This window comes from Portunus trituberculatus, chromosome 46 (genome assembly GCF_017591435.1).
Source record: "Portunus trituberculatus isolate SZX2019 chromosome 46, ASM1759143v1, whole genome shotgun sequence".
In the NCBI taxonomy this organism is placed as follows: Eukaryota; Metazoa; Arthropoda; class Malacostraca; order Decapoda; family Portunidae; genus Portunus; species Portunus trituberculatus.
Window position 1 is genome coordinate 26,988,643 of NC_059300.1, and position 18,382 is coordinate 27,007,024.

The 18,382-nt window shown below is 38.1% G+C and overlaps 2 protein-coding genes across 3 annotated transcripts in view; both read left to right on the forward strand.

Annotated features, from left to right (window-relative positions):
- LOC123519978 (protein RRP5 homolog) overlaps positions 1–13,622 on the forward strand; it is a 30,981-nt gene extending 17,359 nt beyond the window's left edge. For both annotated transcript variants that reach the window (XM_045281736.1, XM_045281737.1), the window contains 8 exons: positions 675–948; positions 2,276–4,252; positions 9,641–9,799; positions 9,930–10,124; positions 11,365–11,595; positions 11,769–11,922; positions 12,635–12,800; positions 13,338–13,622. In XM_045281736.1, coding sequence (XP_045137671.1) covers positions 675–948; positions 2,276–4,252; positions 9,641–9,799; positions 9,930–10,124; positions 11,365–11,595; positions 11,769–11,922; positions 12,635–12,800; positions 13,338–13,497 — 3,316 coding nt within the window. In that variant the 3' untranslated portion in view covers positions 13,498–13,622. The remainder of the gene's footprint in view (positions 1–674; positions 949–2,275; positions 4,253–9,640; positions 9,800–9,929; positions 10,125–11,364; positions 11,596–11,768; positions 11,923–12,634; positions 12,801–13,337) is intronic.
- Positions 13,623–15,026: 1,404 nt separating this feature from the next.
- On the forward strand, positions 15,027–15,878 carry LOC123519938 (proline-rich receptor-like protein kinase PERK8). Its single transcript, XM_045281658.1, has 2 exons — positions 15,027–15,438; positions 15,549–15,878. The coding sequence occupies exons 1-2, from the start codon at positions 15,355–15,357 to the stop codon at positions 15,867–15,869; spliced, it is 405 nt and encodes a 134-aa protein (XP_045137593.1). The 5' UTR covers positions 15,027–15,354; the 3' UTR covers positions 15,870–15,878.
- The last annotated feature ends 2,504 nt before the right edge of the window (positions 15,879–18,382 follow it).

Sequence of the window (18,382 nt, forward strand, 5' to 3'; positions counted from 1 at the left end):
TTGCCATCGTGAGGGGCCGTCGTGGTCAGGGGCCGTCTTGACCAAGAAACCTTTCAAAAATAACGATCCAAGGAACTTTGTTTCTACCTATTTTTCAATGTGTTTCTGAAATACTCAGGCAAATGTCATTAAACTGTGCAAGGCAACTTGTGTGGCGCGAATTTTAAAATTTTCTGCACGTGGGAATTTCAATTTTTGTTTCGTATCTTTCGTATGCTGAGTAATTTTTCGTAATATGAAGCGAAAAAATCTTCGCACCTCATTTTGTAAAATGAAATTTTCGTATACAGAAGCTTTCGTATCTCGAGCTACCACTGTACTTGTGTTGAGAAGATTTTTCAATTGTACGATTCCAAACCCTGGCCCTAGTTTAGGGTTTTGGAGTTCATGTAATATGAAAATTGTTTGAACTGTCATGAAAACTGTTTTCAGTATTTGATTTGAGATATTTTGTGTCTAGGAAACTTCTTAACCTGCTTTAGTATAGAAAATGATGATAATGAGGATTTTTTAATGGTTTTTGGTTGAAAACACAATGTTGCTTTATGGCAAGCAGTGTACTGAGTCATGCAATGAATAATGTAGAAGTGTAACATTCTATAACAGTATCAGTTACAGAGCTTGATTCATATTGCATTATTAAGCAAGTTGTGTATGATAAACTTGTGTTTCAGATCTGCTACTGATCCTGAAGAGGAACCTAAAACTGGAGACATCCTTCGAGAAAAAGAAATCTACAGGACATCATCCAGTGGAATATACGTGAAGCTGAGTTCAAATTCTCGAGGATTTTGTTCTGGCAACCATTTGAGTGACAAGAGTAAGGTCCTGCATCACATAATTCGAGACTATCCAGTAGGCAAGAAGATCACTTGTCGCCTCATGAAATATAATTACATGGACCAACTCTTTATTGTTTCTTTGCAGAAATCTGTCCTTGAACAACAAGTAAGTATTTGAAATTTATGTATACAGTTGATACTCTTATTTCATAACATTGTATAAGTTATGCATTTCCTTTGTGAATTTCATTCTAATTATCTTTAAACTTCATGCTGAGATGAATTTGATGTTAGTGATTATGTTTGGCAACATGGAATTACACTTGCCATCCAAAGAATATTCAAACATTATGAAAGCTTAAAGGTTAGTATTCTCAAATCTCAATTCAATGATCCAAAGATCCAGTGCTCATATTCTACAAACTGTTAGAGCTAAATCCATTGTTTATAATCAAACAAAATGACACACCAGATAATTTCATAAAAAAAATCTTACGGTCAACCAAAAACTCCTGTGGACAACCATAGGATGACACAGGATGCTATGACAGGCTTCACCTTATCTTAGTGCCACCCATGAGCATCAGAAGTGTGTCAACAGCATGGCTGTATGTATCGTAACAATTGTCAGCTGTTTTTTTTTTTTTTTTTTTTTTTTTTACATGGTAACAGATATTAGTAACTGAGTAAATGGTCCTTCCATGAGGCAATTAAGTATTATTATGAATCATTGCTGGGAGTGGTACAATCAGTCTTTCTAAACATAAACAAACCTTGCCTTGTGCCACCAGTATGTGTTCTTCTGTCACCCATAATGGTTTGATTAAATACACTATCTAATATTTCAATCCATTCCATAAATTTAAAGTTGACAAATTGTTAGCGCATATTTTAGCATTGATGGTAGTGAGATGTGACTTACAACTTCTGACAATCAAAAGTTCTGTTAGCTTAGGTCAATCATAAGCAATGAAGAATATGAGCCAAGAATTTCAATTCTCAATCTGCCGGAAATAGTCTGAACTTAGTTTTGATCCAGGTGTGACAGCTGCCAGTAATGTACTGTCTGGCGTGCACATGTTGAGTTACTGTAACACTATAAAGATTATCATGAAGGATGGTAACAGGTAAATAAGAGAATTAGATGCTTAAATGTGACTGAACAATTGTTGAGTGAAAAATGTGTGGATTTAAGAATACATGTAGATTTCTACTTTTGCCATCTATTTTGATGAGTTTTTTGGGGGAACAAATAGATTGTGTTGCAAATTTGCAGTATTATCAGTTTAGGGCAGATAAACATTACAATGGATCCTTTAACCTTTACCTGTCTTTGTTTAGGTATGTAAATTTAAGGTGATCACACCCTCAGGATAAACTTGATAACACTATTCCTATGTACATAGCTGCAGACCACAGCAGTTTCTACCAGTACATGTTATGAAAAGATATGCTACAGTAAGGACCATTTTTTATTATATATTTTCTTACAGTTTGTGACCTACAGAGAAATGAAGTCTGGACAGGTTGTGCAAGCAACAGTGATTGGATATGATGATGTTGGAGCAAAGTTGGCTATAAGCAAAAGGATTACTGGTCATGTACCATTTCTGCACCTTGCCAATGACCCAGTGAAGCAACCTAAGCTCAAACATGTTAAAGGTGACCATGTCACTGCCAGGATACTGAAGGTAGACTGGAAGAAGCACCATCTCCTCCTTACTCTCAAGCCCAGGTTGGTGAATGCAAATGAACCCATCCTGACTGAATATACTGAAGAAGCTGAAAACATGGTCACAGTTGGCTACATCATCAAAATTATGCCTGTAGGCTTGTTGATTGGTATGTTCAATGATGTGAAGGGATTCGCTCCCAAGTCCCAACTTGGCCTTCAGTCAAAAGAGGATCTCAATGTTGTGTTTGAGAAAGGTCAAGTTGTCCAATGCAAGATCCTCAAGGTGTATCCTGAGAAGAAAAATATAATTTTGAGCCTCCTTGTTGATGGTGGTAAGTCAGTAAAGGTGCGCAAGTTGATGGACGCTGTGGAGATGAGATCAAGAGTAAAGTGTGTTGTGGATGAAGTGATGCAAGATGTCATCAAAGTAAGCATCCTTCCAGAAAACATTAAGGCTTCTATACCTGTGTACCATCTCTCTGATTATACAAGTAAATGTAACGTTCTCAAAGATCTAATTAAGGAAGGTCATGAAATAATAAATGCTGTGGTATTCAGTAAAACAACTAGTTCCATCACACTAACCCTCAAGTCCTCTGTGAGCTTCTGGATTGATCATGGCAGTTCTGAAGCAGTGAATAACACAGATTTAATACCAAAGGAGAGCTACCCAGCAGTTGTTTCTGACATTAAGAACTATGGAATGTTTGTTGTAATTCCCTCAGGAAAGGCAGGAAATAGAAGCCTTTTGCATGTGAATAATGTAGCCACTCCTAGCATGTTGTGTGAAACTAAAGAATATGAAATACTTCTTGGACAGTCTCTCTATGTCTCTTTCAAAGATAGAGATGAAAAAAATCGTCCCATGTTGACATCAGCTCTAAAAGACAACTTAACAAATGGAACACAGTCCAGTCTTCAGGTGTTGTACAGCTATCTAAAAGATGAAGAAATGGTTGCAAGAGGATTTCAGGAAAGCCAAGAAAAGTTTGCAAAGTTTAGAATTGGGGATAAGGTGGTGGCATTAGTGACTGAGGTTACAGACCAAAAGGTTCATGTGAGCATCAACAACAAAACTGTTGAAGGCAAAATAACTGGTGATCACCAGCCTGCCAAGGCTGCTCTAAAGGTAGGCCAGAAAGTAAAGGCTTGTGTTCTCTATGTTAATCAAGAAGAAAAGTCTCTTGAGCTCACTTTAAAACCAAGTTTAATGCTTAATATACATGTGAATAAAAATGAAAAGCTCAAAATTGGAATGATAGTTAAATGTGAAGTAATTTTGGCAAAAGAATTCTTCACCATGGTGGTTATGAAAAGTGAATGTAAGGGAACAGTGGCCTATCTACCCACAGTGATGCATATGAACAGTTTTTGTCCCAGTTTATTGAGTAGTGTGGGCAAGAAGTGCTGGATGGTGGTGAAGCATGTGGAGGGACCATTGGTGCTGGGGATCTTAAAGTGCCATGACAAAGGGGAGGACTTTAACCTGACCTCCAAGCTTGCACAGATTGCTTTCACTCCCTGTGATGAAGGAGAGGCTGATAGTAAGAGTGAGGAAGAGGAAATAGACATTGAGGATAATAGCAACAAAGATGGACAAGACATGGAGGATTCTGAGACAATATCAGAAGTGCTTGTTGACAGTAGCAAAGAAAAAACAAAGAAGGTCATTAAGAAGAGACAGTTGGAAACCAAGGAAACAAAGACATCTAAGAAAGTAAAAACGGGAAATGTGGTTATCCCAGAACAAGGTGATTTGAATGAAGAAGACTCTATTACAAACCCAGTGAATGAGGTAAGTGGTAGTATGCATCTTACATATTGGCTTACAGTCTTCAGTTCCAAATTTTAATTCTTGCTACAAAGCTGTCGGCATCATGGGATCTCTAGTGCATACTAAGTAAGGTTGCTGATGTTATATATATATATATATATATATATATATATATATATATATATATATATATATATATATATATATATATATATATATATATGTATTATTTTATTTAAATAGGTTTTGGAGTGGGTAAGAGAAGGTGTGAATGTGTTAGTTTAGTACTTTGTCTTGGCTATCCAGTTTTTGGGGAGACAGCTTTGGTGTATGTATGTATGTATGTATGCAATGATATTCACATTGTAAAAGAGATGTTGTCTGGCATATGGGATGATATAATATTTGTTTTTGTCAAGTACAGTAATCGCCCATGTATCCGTATTATAGCAGCCAAGGCCCTGGCAGATACGCGGAATTTCCTTTCCCAACCCCTTATAAATTGAGAAAAAACATGTACATGACCAAAATGAGTAAGAAAACAATGAATGAAAGCACATTAAATATATAATTCTGAACAAAAAATGGTACATAGCAGTACAAGGGGTGGTGGGATGTACACACAACAGTAAAGGCAGCGTCACACTACCACTTTTCTGTCAACTTTCTTAAGACTGTCAACTTTTGTCAACACTTGTCGTTACACACAAGCTCACTACCGCCTTTGTCGTGTTTGTCAACTGTAAACAAACACGGCGGCCCCTTCACCTCCCGCAAGTTGTTATTTGGGCCTTTATTGCTCTCTAAGAGAAACTCTTCAAACAGCTTTGTCCACTCATAAATAACAGAGCAGCTCACCTTGGCCAGTTGCTACTTGGAAGTTCTGCCTTGGAGCGTTGCAGTCCCAGAGGAATGTAAACAAACAACTGAACTACTTTTCACTGCTAGGCCTGAAAAAAAAATATATATACAGGTAACTCGATTTATGCTATAGATGTGTTCCAAGAGACATCACGTATATCATAATTTGCGTAAAACAAACATGTAATTCTCATAAGAAACAATAAATAATAGGGGGGATGTGGGATGTGGTCCCCAAAAATTCATACAAAGTACTCTATTTATTTGGCTAAATTAACATGTTTTTATTATTTACCATTCTAAATACTAGAAGTGTATTTAAAGTAAAGAGAAAAGCAAGAAATAATAAGAGAAAACAACAAAACAAAGAATACGTAAACACAACACTCACTGTGTCACTGCCTTCACCACTCACACCACAGTCAGTCACCATCTTTCTCTGAGCTTTTCCACTTTATCAAAAATCCACTTATCAAAAATAAACCCACATGCAGAAGAAGATGAAGGACGTTTTGGGGCCATCTTGGTGAATTATAGGCAGATTGAAGAGATTCTGTCTGTAGTTAGTGCTGGTAGACTGCTAATGAGGCACGAGAAGAGGAAGAAGCAGTGGAGCTCCCACCTATCAGCCAGCTGCGGAGGTCTCTCACGCACAGTTTGAAAATGCGTTTGGGCCAAATCACGTATAAGCAAACCGATCACGCAAATAAAATTAATTATAATATTTTTTAACAAAAACGCATAAATTAAACATGCATAAATTCAGAGTTACCTGTGTATATATATATATATATATATATATATATATATATATATATATATATATATATATATATATATATATACAGGCAACCTCCGCTTAATTTCGCTACAAAAAAGGTTTCCTTTTACTACCATCTGCTCGTTTAACTCGCTTTAACAAAATTTTATCCAGGTAATTTTTTCCAAGTTTGAAAGCCCCACCGTATCATGCAAGCTGACAGGCTTTTGAATACACCAGCGCCTCTCATGGACAAAATGCACACCACTCACTCCTCTAGTTCAAAACAATAACAGCGTCAGCAGCAGCTCATCTTCCGTCACTCTACATGCCACCAAAATGCCCTGCAATGTCGCCCAGCGTTGCTAAGAAGACCAGGAAGTCTCTTACTCTCGAAGTGAAGCTGGATATTATTCACAGACACGAGAGAGGCCAGAAAACTAATAGCATTACTTCTCACCATGGCTTGACTCTATCTACTGTCTACCATTTTCAAGTCAGTAGACTTTATTAACCATTATGTTCCGGCGATCGTATATGAACGATTGCATCAGTGCGTCCGTAATCAAGAATTTTCGCGCCTCATGTTTGAGCTCCACGCGCGGTTTCTTGAGTCAGATGGCGAGTGGAAGTATCTGGCTTCTTTTTCCACCTGTAGTATTGCCACTAGCTCTGTATATTTAGGGGTAATGAAGCTATTCTCCCATTCTGAGGGCGACACTTGGCAATCCCAGCGACCCGCCGTGTCGAAAGCACCCTGATGGAACAAGACAGATAATTTTTATTTAGCAGTGCTTCTGAGCCTGACTACAGTGACAGTGATTATGAGGAAGAAACTGAAGAAAGCAAAGACAGCAGTAGTGAAGACTCGGAAAATGATTCAGAGGATCCACCTGTTTTCTCAGAACAGAGAGAAGACAGAGATAGTGGTGATGGAGAACAGACTCCAAACATCGTATTGAGAACCCAGAGTGGCTCATGGAGACGCAGGCGTGCCTCTCGTGTTTTGGGAAGACGATCAAGGGGGGCGTGTGTGTGGGTGTGTGAGAGAGAGAGAGAGAGATGATACCTTCATGTTATTTGCTTGAAACTTGATATGAAAAGGGGTGAAAGAATACTCTCTCTCTCTCTCTCTCTCTCTCTCTCTCTCTCTCTCTCTCTCTCTCTCTCTCTCTCTCTCTCTCTCATTGGAAGTGTACAATTTCTCTTCCAAAATGAGAGAGAGAGAGAGTGTGTGTGTGTGTTTGCGCGGTGTCATCGCTCACCGAGCTGTTTCTGCTTGACGGATCACACAGCGGGCAGAGGAGGAATCCTTGATAAGGCAATAACTAAACTTTCAGAGGTCACATCGAGCTAGAAACTACATCATTGTATTCAGAATAACAAAGAGAAAATAATTATTGGTATTCAAACAGTCTTCTGACAATTTCTAAGTTTACCATTTTTACCCGTCATGGGATATTGGAAAATAGTTTAATCACCGAAACATAAGGGTTAAGAAGGCTGGTGAGATTATATCTTCCTTGCATGCTAAAAGAACTACCTGAACTCATGACTCTGCAATGAATGAAATGGAAAGCTTTGTGGAAATGTGGTATATAAGTTTTGTATGCGGTACAATGATGCGCCCTTTGTTTACATTCCATAGGTTGCCAGCTAGCGTATTTCCTGCTCCACTCTCCCTCCCTTCATAAATTTAAGATCATCAACATTATAAAGTTACTTATATACATATATTAGTGTACATTATAATGATTTAGTCTTAAATTAAACTGCTTAAATGTTTAACTTCATAATTTTTACTTTAATTAAACCTTTTACTGTACGTACTATGATGCACTCTCGCTTTGTTTACTCTCAATGGAAGCTCAAGTCAGGGGTTAAACTTGTTATAATTGGTCCGCCTAAAGAAATTTTGCTTAACAAAGGATTTTTTAGGAATGTAACCCCTTCGTTAAGCGGGTGTTGTCTGATATATATATATATATATATATATATATATATATATATATATATATATATATATATATATACAGGCAACCCCCACTTAACGAAGGGGTTACGTTCTAAAAACACTTCGTTAGCGAAACTGTTGTTTAACCGATTATAACAAGTTTAACCCCTGATTTGAACTTCCATTGAGAGTAAGCAAAGCGAGAGTGTATCATAGTACAGTAAAAGGTTTAATGAAAGTAAAAATTATGAAGTTAAACATTTAGGTAGTTTAATTTAAGTCATTATAATGTACACTAATGTATGTATGTACATAACTTTATAATGTTGATGATCTTAACTTTATAAAGGGAGGGAGAGTGAAACGGGAAATACACTAACCGGCAACCTGTGGAATGTAAACAAAGTGCGCATCATTGTACCGCATACAAAACTTATGTACCACATTTCCACAAGGGTTTCCATTTTATCCATTGTAGAGTCACGAGTTCAGGTGATTCTTCTAGCTTGCAAGAAAGATACAGTCTCACCAGCCTTCTTAATAGAGTCTGCTGACTTGAAAATAGTAGACAGTAGATGGAGTCAAGATGGTGGCAAGCAATGTTATTAGTTTTCTGGCCTCTCTCTTGTCTGTGAATAATACCCAGCTTCACTTCGAGAGTAACACACTTCCTGGTCTTCTTAGGAACGTTAGGCCACATTGCAGGGCGTTTTGGTGGTAAGTTGAACTAGGGAAGATAATCTGCTGGTGACGCTGTTATGGTTTGACTAGGGAGTGAGTGGTGTGCGTGATCTTGATCTTGATCTTGATGCTACAGGTGACACAGAATTTCTTCTGAGTCAGGCCTTTGTATCGGCAGTGCCTGTGTTGTCCACGAGAGGCTTGATCTTGATCTTTATTCTACAGGTGTCTCAGGATTTTTCCTGAGGCAGGCCTTAGTACCAGCAGCTCCTGGTGTATTCAAAAGTCTGTCAGCTTGCATGATACGGTGGGGCTTTCAAATTTGGAAAAAAATTACCTAGATAAAACTTCGTTAAAGCGAGTTTGGTGTTTGTTAAACGAGCAGATGGTAGTAAAACGAAACCTTCGTTGTTGCGAAATTTCGTTGTGTGAACCTTCGTTAAACGGGGGTTACCTGTATATATATATATATATATATATATATATATATATATATATATATATATATATATATATATATATATATATATATATACAGGTCTGTATATATATATATATATATATATATATATATATATATATATATATATATATATATATATATATATATATATACATATATACACAAATATACTTACATCTACTTATCAAGATTCTCTTAATTTGAGATTATAGCTTCATTCCAATTATTTATTATAAAAATGTTGATTTGAAGCCATAGATCTCGATTTAATTAAAAATGGAAGCTAGAGGAAAATGGTGCATTTCGTCTGACTCAAGACAAAGGAAAGAGTTCATGGAACAGTTAAAAACGATGGAAATCGTCAAAGACAACAGAAAAAGTGCTAGTGTGACAGCACCTTAAGTGGTGGTGGGACGTACGTACACTCCTGCCATGCTGGAATGATGAAGAACGTTACAAACTCGCCGAATAGTGCCACCATTACTCGATTTATCGGCGAGTTAGAGCGGGAGGGCATGGGAGTAAATGCTGCTGCCTAGCGGGATCGAGGTCGCGCGGTAGGTTTAAATACATTTGGGGGCAGCTGCGGATAGTGGCGATCCGGATATGCGGGTGATTACTTTACATGTCTCTTCACTATTAACTGAATGTTAGTTATATATTTACTTTGGGAATTGTGTTGATTTTCAGGGAGAGGAACCAAGTGATAGTGAAATGGAGAATCTAAGGAGTGACAGTGCCAACCAAAAGCCTTGCCTCACCGTGAAGACTGGTTTTGTGTGGGATGTCCCTGACACCTTGGAAAATCCTGAGTTAGATTCTGAAAGTGAGGATGAAGAACAGTCTAAGGTATGTACAATACAATTCTTGACCTTTTCAGCTTTTTCAGTATGTTTGATTGAAGTAATTATACTTTGATCTATTATTATGTTTCATTGCATTTTTTGTTTTTACATTACCTGCATTTTCATTTTAACAGAAAAGGATGAAGCAGCTGAAGAAGTCAGATCGCATAGCAATGGCACAAGAGGAGGAGCAGCGCCTGCATCAATTGGAGCTGTCACGATTGGAAGAAAGTCAAACACCACAGTCGGCCCTGGAGTTTGAGGCATTTCTCCAGAAAAGTCCTAACTCCTCAGCTGTTTGGATACAGTTCATCAGTTTTCACCTTGAGGTCTCTAGAATTTAAACATTGTTATGTCGTTCTTGACTTTAGTCTGCAAACTTTGACAAACACACACACACACACACACACACACACACACACACACAAAAAAAAAAAAAAAAAAAAAAAAAAAAAGCAAAGGAGGATTGTGAAATACTGCAAGAAGACCTAAATAAGATCTGGGAATGGAGTAAGAAGTGGAAATGGAATTCAATGTGAACAAAAGCCATGTCATGGAAATGGGAAAGAGTGAAAGACGACCTGTGGGAATCTATAAGATGGGAGATGGAGTAGAACTGGAGAAAGTAAAAAGGAAAAGGACTTAGGAGTGACGATGGAAGAAAACAATCAACCAGTAAGCCATATTGATAGAATTTTTAGAGAAACATATAATTTGCTGAGGAATATTGGAGTAGCATTTCACTACATGGACAAAGAAATGATGAAGAAATTGATAAATACTATAATAAGACCCAGATTGGAATATGCAGGAGTAGTGTGGACCCCTCATAAAAGAAACACATAAGGAAATTGGAGAGGCTACAAAAAATGGCTACAAGAATGGTCCCAGAACTTGAAGGGATGACATATGAGGAGAGACTAAAGGCTATGGATCTACCAACCTTGGAACAAAGAAGGAGAGAGGAGACCTGATACAAGTCTATAAATTGATCAACGGAATGGACCAAGTGGATAATGAGAAACTGATCCTGAGAGAAGAATATGACATCCGAAGCACAAGATCGCATAGTAAAAAGCTGAGAAAGGGAAGATGTCTGAGAGATATTAAAAAATATAGTTTCCCACAGAGATGTATTGAGACGTGGAACAGTTTAGATGAAGAAGTAGTGTCTGCAACGAGTGTGCACACTTTTAAAGTAAGATTGGATAAGTGTAGATATGGAGATGGGGCCACACGAGCATAAAGCCCAGGCCCTGTAAATACACACACACACACACACACACACACACACACACACACACACAATAGTGTATGTATGTCGACACATCAGTTTATCTCTTTATATGTGTGTGCGTAAGAGATAAGCCAAGGGCAAAAACAAGCCTACTTAACTGCTACACCTCATAAAAGTGAAATAGAAAGAAATCTCAAAATAGATAAACCAGTTTAGTTTAGTAAATACATGTATATAGGGCTTTTCTTTGTTTATAGAAGCAGACAGTATGTATATTGTATGTAGGAGATAGTGTAATATTGTTGTCTGTAAAGAGTTGGTTTATGTTACAGAGTGCTGAGGTGGACAAGGCAAAAGCTGTGGCTCACCGAGCACTCCAGGTGATAAGCACACAAGAAGAGGAGGAGCGACTCAACATCTGGACTGTGTTGCTGAGACTTGAAGTGTTGTATGGCAGTCCAGAAACAGTGGCTGAAGTGTACAAGGAGGCTCTTACCACCAGTGACCACCTCAAGATCCACCTTGCCATGGCCATGGTGTATGCTGAGGCCAACAAGATCAAGGTAGGACACCAGACAAGCAATAAAAGACTTGAAGATCCATTGTTGGTAGCTGATTTATATTCTGACAGTCTGAAATTCAATAATTGTAGTAGCAGTAATACTACAGTTTGTACAATTATGTCTCATAATAAAACTAGATATAGCTATATACATTTTCTAAACTGGTTTCCCAGGAGGCAGAGGGAGTGTACTTCAACATGACTAAGAAATTCAGTCAGGAGCTCAGTGTGTGGGTGAAGGCTGGCATCTTCTTCTTCAGCCACAACATGATGAAGGAAGGCCGCCACTACATGGAACGGGCCCTGCGCTCCTTAGACAAGAAGGATCGTGAGTTACACATCATCTTTTTCTATCTTAATAATAGGCTGCATTTGTAGCTTTTGTGTTTTATATGTGTATCTCATTAATGGCCAGTATTTTACGTCAATTTTCTTATCCATTGTCCTTTCATACAACTGACCATGACTCAAGACATTTGCCAACCTTTTGTAACCATTTTATAATAGAAGTTATATTTTTTTCAATCCTTTCTGTCCTATTCTCATGCTTTTACTTTTCTCAGTTTGTCTCTAAGATCTCTTGCTTTACAGTAACTTGCCTTTTACTGATCTAGTCACATCTATCTTAACTTGTAAATATCTGCACCATGAAAGGATACAGTCTCATCAATCCCAGTAAGGAGTGGAGGCACTTGTGGCAGAAGCCAATGATGTATGGACCAAGTAGAGAGTGGTGGAGTCTGTAAGAAGTGGCCTGCACCTGCTGTGGTCCAAGGATTGAAATAGGTGTAAAATCTCATTATGCATGTGTAAGATTAAGCCAGTGGAATCTGTTGTGCCCTGCTGTGAAAACATGTGGCCAGCTGTGCTATTCTAAAGCACCTAAGGTATCGTAGGATTATCCATGAGACTATCCCTTTCTACCGGGAGTCCATTTTCACACATTTTTACCATACATTATGCCTTTCATCCTGCTAATATTAATCATGTTCTGTTAAATCTGTGTTTGCATGTAGAAGCTCATTTCTTCTTTGTTTCAGATGTGGAACTTATTAACCGGTTTGGCCAGCTGGAGTTCCGGTTTGGTGAGATGGAACGTGGAAGAACCATGTTTGAGTCTCTACTGAGCACTTACTGGAAGAGGATGGACATTTGGAGTGTCTATGTGGATCTTCTAACAAAAAACAAGGATATTGATGGAGCAAGGTACGGGCAAATGAAATATAAGAATATTATTATTACAATCTCCTCTCTAAATGCAAGCTACACTCTTCATTCAAAGAAACAGAAAAAGGGATAGAGGAAGAACTACTTACTGAAATATGTATGCAAGGCTAGGAATTACATCTGTGAAGAAATGGATAGAATTATATCAAGAAATGGACTGCTATTCTGGCAAGTCTATCTACTATACTCCAGTAGCAAATAGCTTAAAGAGTGTGACACCAGTGAAGCCCAATAGGAAGTCCTACCATAAAAGATAGTTGAATGTATTAAATAACTTGTAGTTGACAAACTCAATAGCAAGTAACATTGCAGTGTCTAGGGAAGAATATGAATCTTGGAATTTGGACAACTATTCTACAAAACTGTTTAAAAAGAGTATTTTCAGAAAATGTTTCCTTCTTTATAATATGCTTCAAGTTTTCATTAAGATACAAGTATATCTTTGTAGGAAGTTAGTTGCTTCCATTACCCCTCCATTTCATTGCTATGAGAAGTAATTAACATTTTTCATTACAGAAATGTACTGGAGCGCATGACAAGCTTGAAGTTGAGACTCAAGAAGATGCGATTCGTCTTTAAAAAGTTTTTAGACTTTGAAAAGGAACATGGGAATTCCCAGAGTGTGGAGGCAGTGAAGCAGCGAGTGGAAGAGTTTGTAGCGACAACGCTTCAGTGAGATGCAATGACCCAAATATTACTTGTTCTACACCTGTTATAACTAATGTACTATACTTATTACAACAGTAAAATCATTAGTACTACAAATTAAATTTCTTGCCATAATATCACAATAACTAACCAAACAGAAATTTCATTCACTTTTAATTAATTTTAGACAAATATCCCTCCCAAGCTAGATAATCCATCCAACATTAACCTTTTTAAAAGTAATCATCCAATATCAATTAGTGTTCCATCTGCAAATATATATTGCACATTTTGTCAATGTCATATAAACCTTGAAAAACATAAACAGTTATCAGTGTCTGTAATCCAAGCTGGTAAAAATCTACTTTTTAAAAAATCTGTTTGTTTGCAGTGATGAATTCTCTCAGTGCCTTAAGCATACAACAATTATTGCCATCTGTTAGAAGGTTCCAAAGGTGAATTGAATAATTATCATTGTATATCATTATTAAGTATTTATTCATTTTTTTTTTTTTTTTTAGGAATTGGTGAAAGATTTTGATAAATTATCTGGAGTATAAATTTGTTGTATACCCAGAGCAATTCGGTTTTGTCATGGACTGAGTACATTGATGCTTTATGTACTTTCAGTGAAAAAAATTATTATGACCTAGGATTCAGCCCTCTTTATAGCCACCACTACACTCAAGTCAGCTTTCCCTAGACTTAATCCTTCTAGCCTAATGCAGACATAAGCACAATGAATCCAAGTAATTACTGGCAGCCCACAGCTATCAAATCTCTGAGATTGCCACTCAGTTTAACCGACCAACTGAGAAGGGAAAACATAGAACAAATGTCAGACCCACACTTGCTGAGAAAGAATTGAAAACTTTGTGCAAAGGTAGCACAACTTGGACAAAGGGCACACTGAAATGAGGCTTATGGTATTCTGTGGACAACCTCCTACTTAACCCTTTCAGTCCGGGGACATATATATACGTCATGGTGGCTACGCGCGCCAGTCCGGTGACGTATATATACGTCCAGAAGCCTTACCTCCAGTCCGGGGACGTATTATTACGTCTTGCGGGCCATAAGCATTTTAGATGAGTGTACCCAAGAAAACCAGCAGTCATTCGTTCTCTTAGATATGTATATTATCTAGGAAAATGAATATAGGTAACTATTATATCGCAGACAAGAATAAGTTTTCGCATGAAGGTTTATTTTATCTGTTTCGTCAGCTGTAGCAGCCACAGCCACCAGCTTACAGACGGAGAGAGAGAGAGAGAGAGATCATGTTCGTCACCCCCATCCTCCACTACCTGGTGATAATTCCTCTCTCTCTCTCTCTCTCTCTCTCTCTCTCTCTCTCTCTCTCTCTCTCTCTCTCTCTCTCTCTCTCTCTCTCATAGTGTTTCCATTCGTAGTTTTTTGCAGGTTTTAGTGTGTGTGTGTGTGTGTGTGTGTGTGTGTGTGTGTGTGTGTGTGTGTGTGTGTGTGTGTGTGTGTGTGTGTGTGTGTGTGTGTGTGTGTGTGCTGACATATTGAGCTCTCTCTCTCTCTCTCTCTCTCTCTCTCTCTCTCTCTCTCTCTCTCTCTCTCTCTCTCTCTCTCTCTCTCTCTCTCTCTCTCTCTCTCTCTCTGTGTTCGCGCGCAATTTATTTAGCATTTGAAATAATATATATTTTTGCATGACAGGTATATGTTGCCATTTGCTACACATACTGGCATGCAAATGCTAGATATATTAGGGGACTCTTTTCAACAATAAATAACAGTGTTTTACCGCAAATGAGATGCTTCACTCTGATATAAGACGCTTTAGGCTATCTGTACAGACAGAAATACTATATTTGGCAATTCATGATTGCCATATATTGTGCAAATTTTTATAAGCTATATGGTCCATTCATCTTTCATCATGGAGGGCAAGAGGGTGAAGCTGCCCTTATACCAGATCTCAGAGATGGAGTACTTAATTTTAGTAAGTATATAATTCATTATATGAAAACAAATTATATATTGTACTGTATATATTATGGAGGCTTTATTTTATTGAATGAAATCTAGATTTTATCTTTCTCTTTCCACAAGTCTGAGGATCCTGGTGGGGATGAAGTAGGGGTGGTGAGGGTCCGCCACCACCCTCTATGCCTGGAGCCACCACTCCCCACCACCCAGTGCAAGATGCCTCCTCTGCCCACCTTCACCACCACCAGGCCACAGCCCTCCACCTCCGGCTTCACCGCACTCCCCTCCACCTCCACCTTTCCCTCACAGCCCTCCACCTCCGGCTTCACCGCACTCCCTTCCTTCCCTCACAGCCCTCCACCTCCGCCATCACAGCACCACCACCCAAGAGATTCAGGGAGAAATCTCCCGAACTGTAATAAAAAAAAAAGTAATAAAATATAAAAAGTAAAATTTTGTATTGTTTTCCTTTTTAGCATAGCAATGGGAAGTGTATTGTAACATACAAATATTTTTACACATCCTGATATATAGGATGTGATGAATATATTGAGGTTATGGCTAAAACATTGATTATTCAATACTAAAGCTTCAAATCTTGGCGCGCACGGGCCGCCTGATGAAGCGCGGTGCATGTTTTTTAACTTCCGGGGCAAATGGGTTAATGGGCCACACCTACACCCAACAGAATATTATATCCCCCTGTCCCTATACAGTTTAATACCAGTCCCCTGGGGCCTGGAGGACTATAGACAGCCACATATGCATAGAATATTATGTAATTCTCTGCCTTCAGAGCTCCAAGCGTTGAATACTCAATGTCAGTTGAATTTAGCAGAACAGAACACTAAAAACACAAGACCACATCAACTAGTAGATAAAAGGGAAGCCAGCCAGCTGTGAAATAGTACAGTCCATCCATGTATGTGGCGTGGACATTGAAATCTCAGAAAATTTCACATACCTTGGTAGTGTAGTGTGTAGCAATGGTGGGTCAAGTCAGGAAGTTGAACGGCGGATTGACCTGGCCCACGGCATTATGGACTCGCTCAACATGAGTACAGGTAACTCTCGATTTACGCGATAGATGCATTCCAAGAGGCATCGCATATATCAAAATTCACGTAAAACAAACATGTAATTCTCATAAGAAACAATAGATAATAGGGGGGGGGATGCGGGATGTGGTCCAAAAAAAAAAAATGTACAAAATATTCTATTTATTTGGTTAAATTAACATGATTTTATTATTTACGAATCTAAATACTAGAAGTGTATTTTAAGTAAAGGGAAAAGCAAGAAATAATAAGAGAAAGCAAAAAGTAATAAGAGAAAACAACAAAACAAAGAATATGTAAACACAACAGAGAGAGAGAGAGAACATAGTAGTAGTAGTAGTAGTAGTAGTAGTAGTATCATCATTATCAATATTAATATATCTTAAATATACAAAATTATTATTTTAATAAATGTTTTTACTACCATTATTACCAACATATTCTGGCTTTTCCAGGAAGAGAGAGAGAGAGGTCAGGAAGGGGTGGATGGGCGAAGAAATTAACTTCTACCAATATGCACCTCAAGTCAGGTACTTAATACTTCGTAACTGAATGGTGTTGTAGTACTTTTAGCAAGTACACTTTTAGCGTGTAAAAATATGGGAAGATGAAGATGCATTTTGAATGCTCAAAATGGCTGAGATGCAGGTAGAAAAAGGATCACCTCTTATCTCCCCTTCCTTCTCCTTCCTCTGCCCCTCCTGTGTGTGTGTGTGTGTGTGTGTGTGTGTGTGTGTGTGTGTGTGTGTGTGTGTGTGTGTGTGAGACACTGGAATTTTAATCCCTGCCCCACCCTCCACTGACCTGACTTGACTGCTGTTTTCCTTCCTCTACCTAGCCTTGTCTGTTCCATTCCTTTCACTCTGGATATGATGCATTACTGTAACAGTAGTAGTAGAAAATATAGTAATATAATATTAATAGATATTCTCACTACCTTTTCTTATCAACTTATCTTCTTCATGTATCATTGTCTTCTTTCCGAGAGAGAGAGAGAGTAGTAGTAGTAGTAGTATCAATATCAATATCATCACCATCATCTTCAATATACAGAATTATTATTTTAATAAATGTTTTTACTACCATTATTACCAACATATCCCAGCTTTTCCAGAGAAAGAGAGAGAGGGAGGGGTGGAGGGATGAAGAAATTAACTTCTACTACCTGGGGATTAACTATCATTGACCTTCTTCCTGGATTCGCTATGCTACCTGTGCAGTTTAGCGTTCACTTTTGTGTTCGCTAGAAGCCGAGGTGATATTACATATACATTGTGATCCTCTAAAAAGGCAAGTTAGAGTAATTTGTGTTTATTTTTAAATATATTTTGCATTGTTTTAGCAAATACAACAATACTTGACAACGTTTCCTCCGAGCGTTGTCACATCCCTTTGGATGACCGAGTGAGGTCACAGGTCAAAGTGACCGTGTTAATCCATGGGTCACTTCCTCTTCCGCTATCAGCCAGGATGAGAGAGAGAGAGGAGGGGGGCAGCTTGACTGACTGATAGGCAGATTCTTTTCTCAAATTTTAGTAATTTATAAGTAACTATAGATCTCTGATAGAAATATATTTGCATGAAATGTAAATTCTATATGGAGAGAGAGAGAGAGAGAAAAAAAGAGATTCCGTCTGTACTCAGTGCTGGCAGACCGCAAATGAGACCTGAGAAGAGCGGAGCTCTCACCTATCAGCCACCTGCGGAACTCTCTGGCACGCAGTTTGAAATTGCGTCGGGTGCTCAGTTTAGAAATACAGTTGGGCCAAATCGCGTATAAGCAAACCGATCGCGCAAATTAAATTAATTATAATATTTTTTTGGTCACGTTATAACAAAAACGCGTAAATCAAGCACACATAAATCGAGAGTTACCTGTATTTGGCATTGTCAGTACCT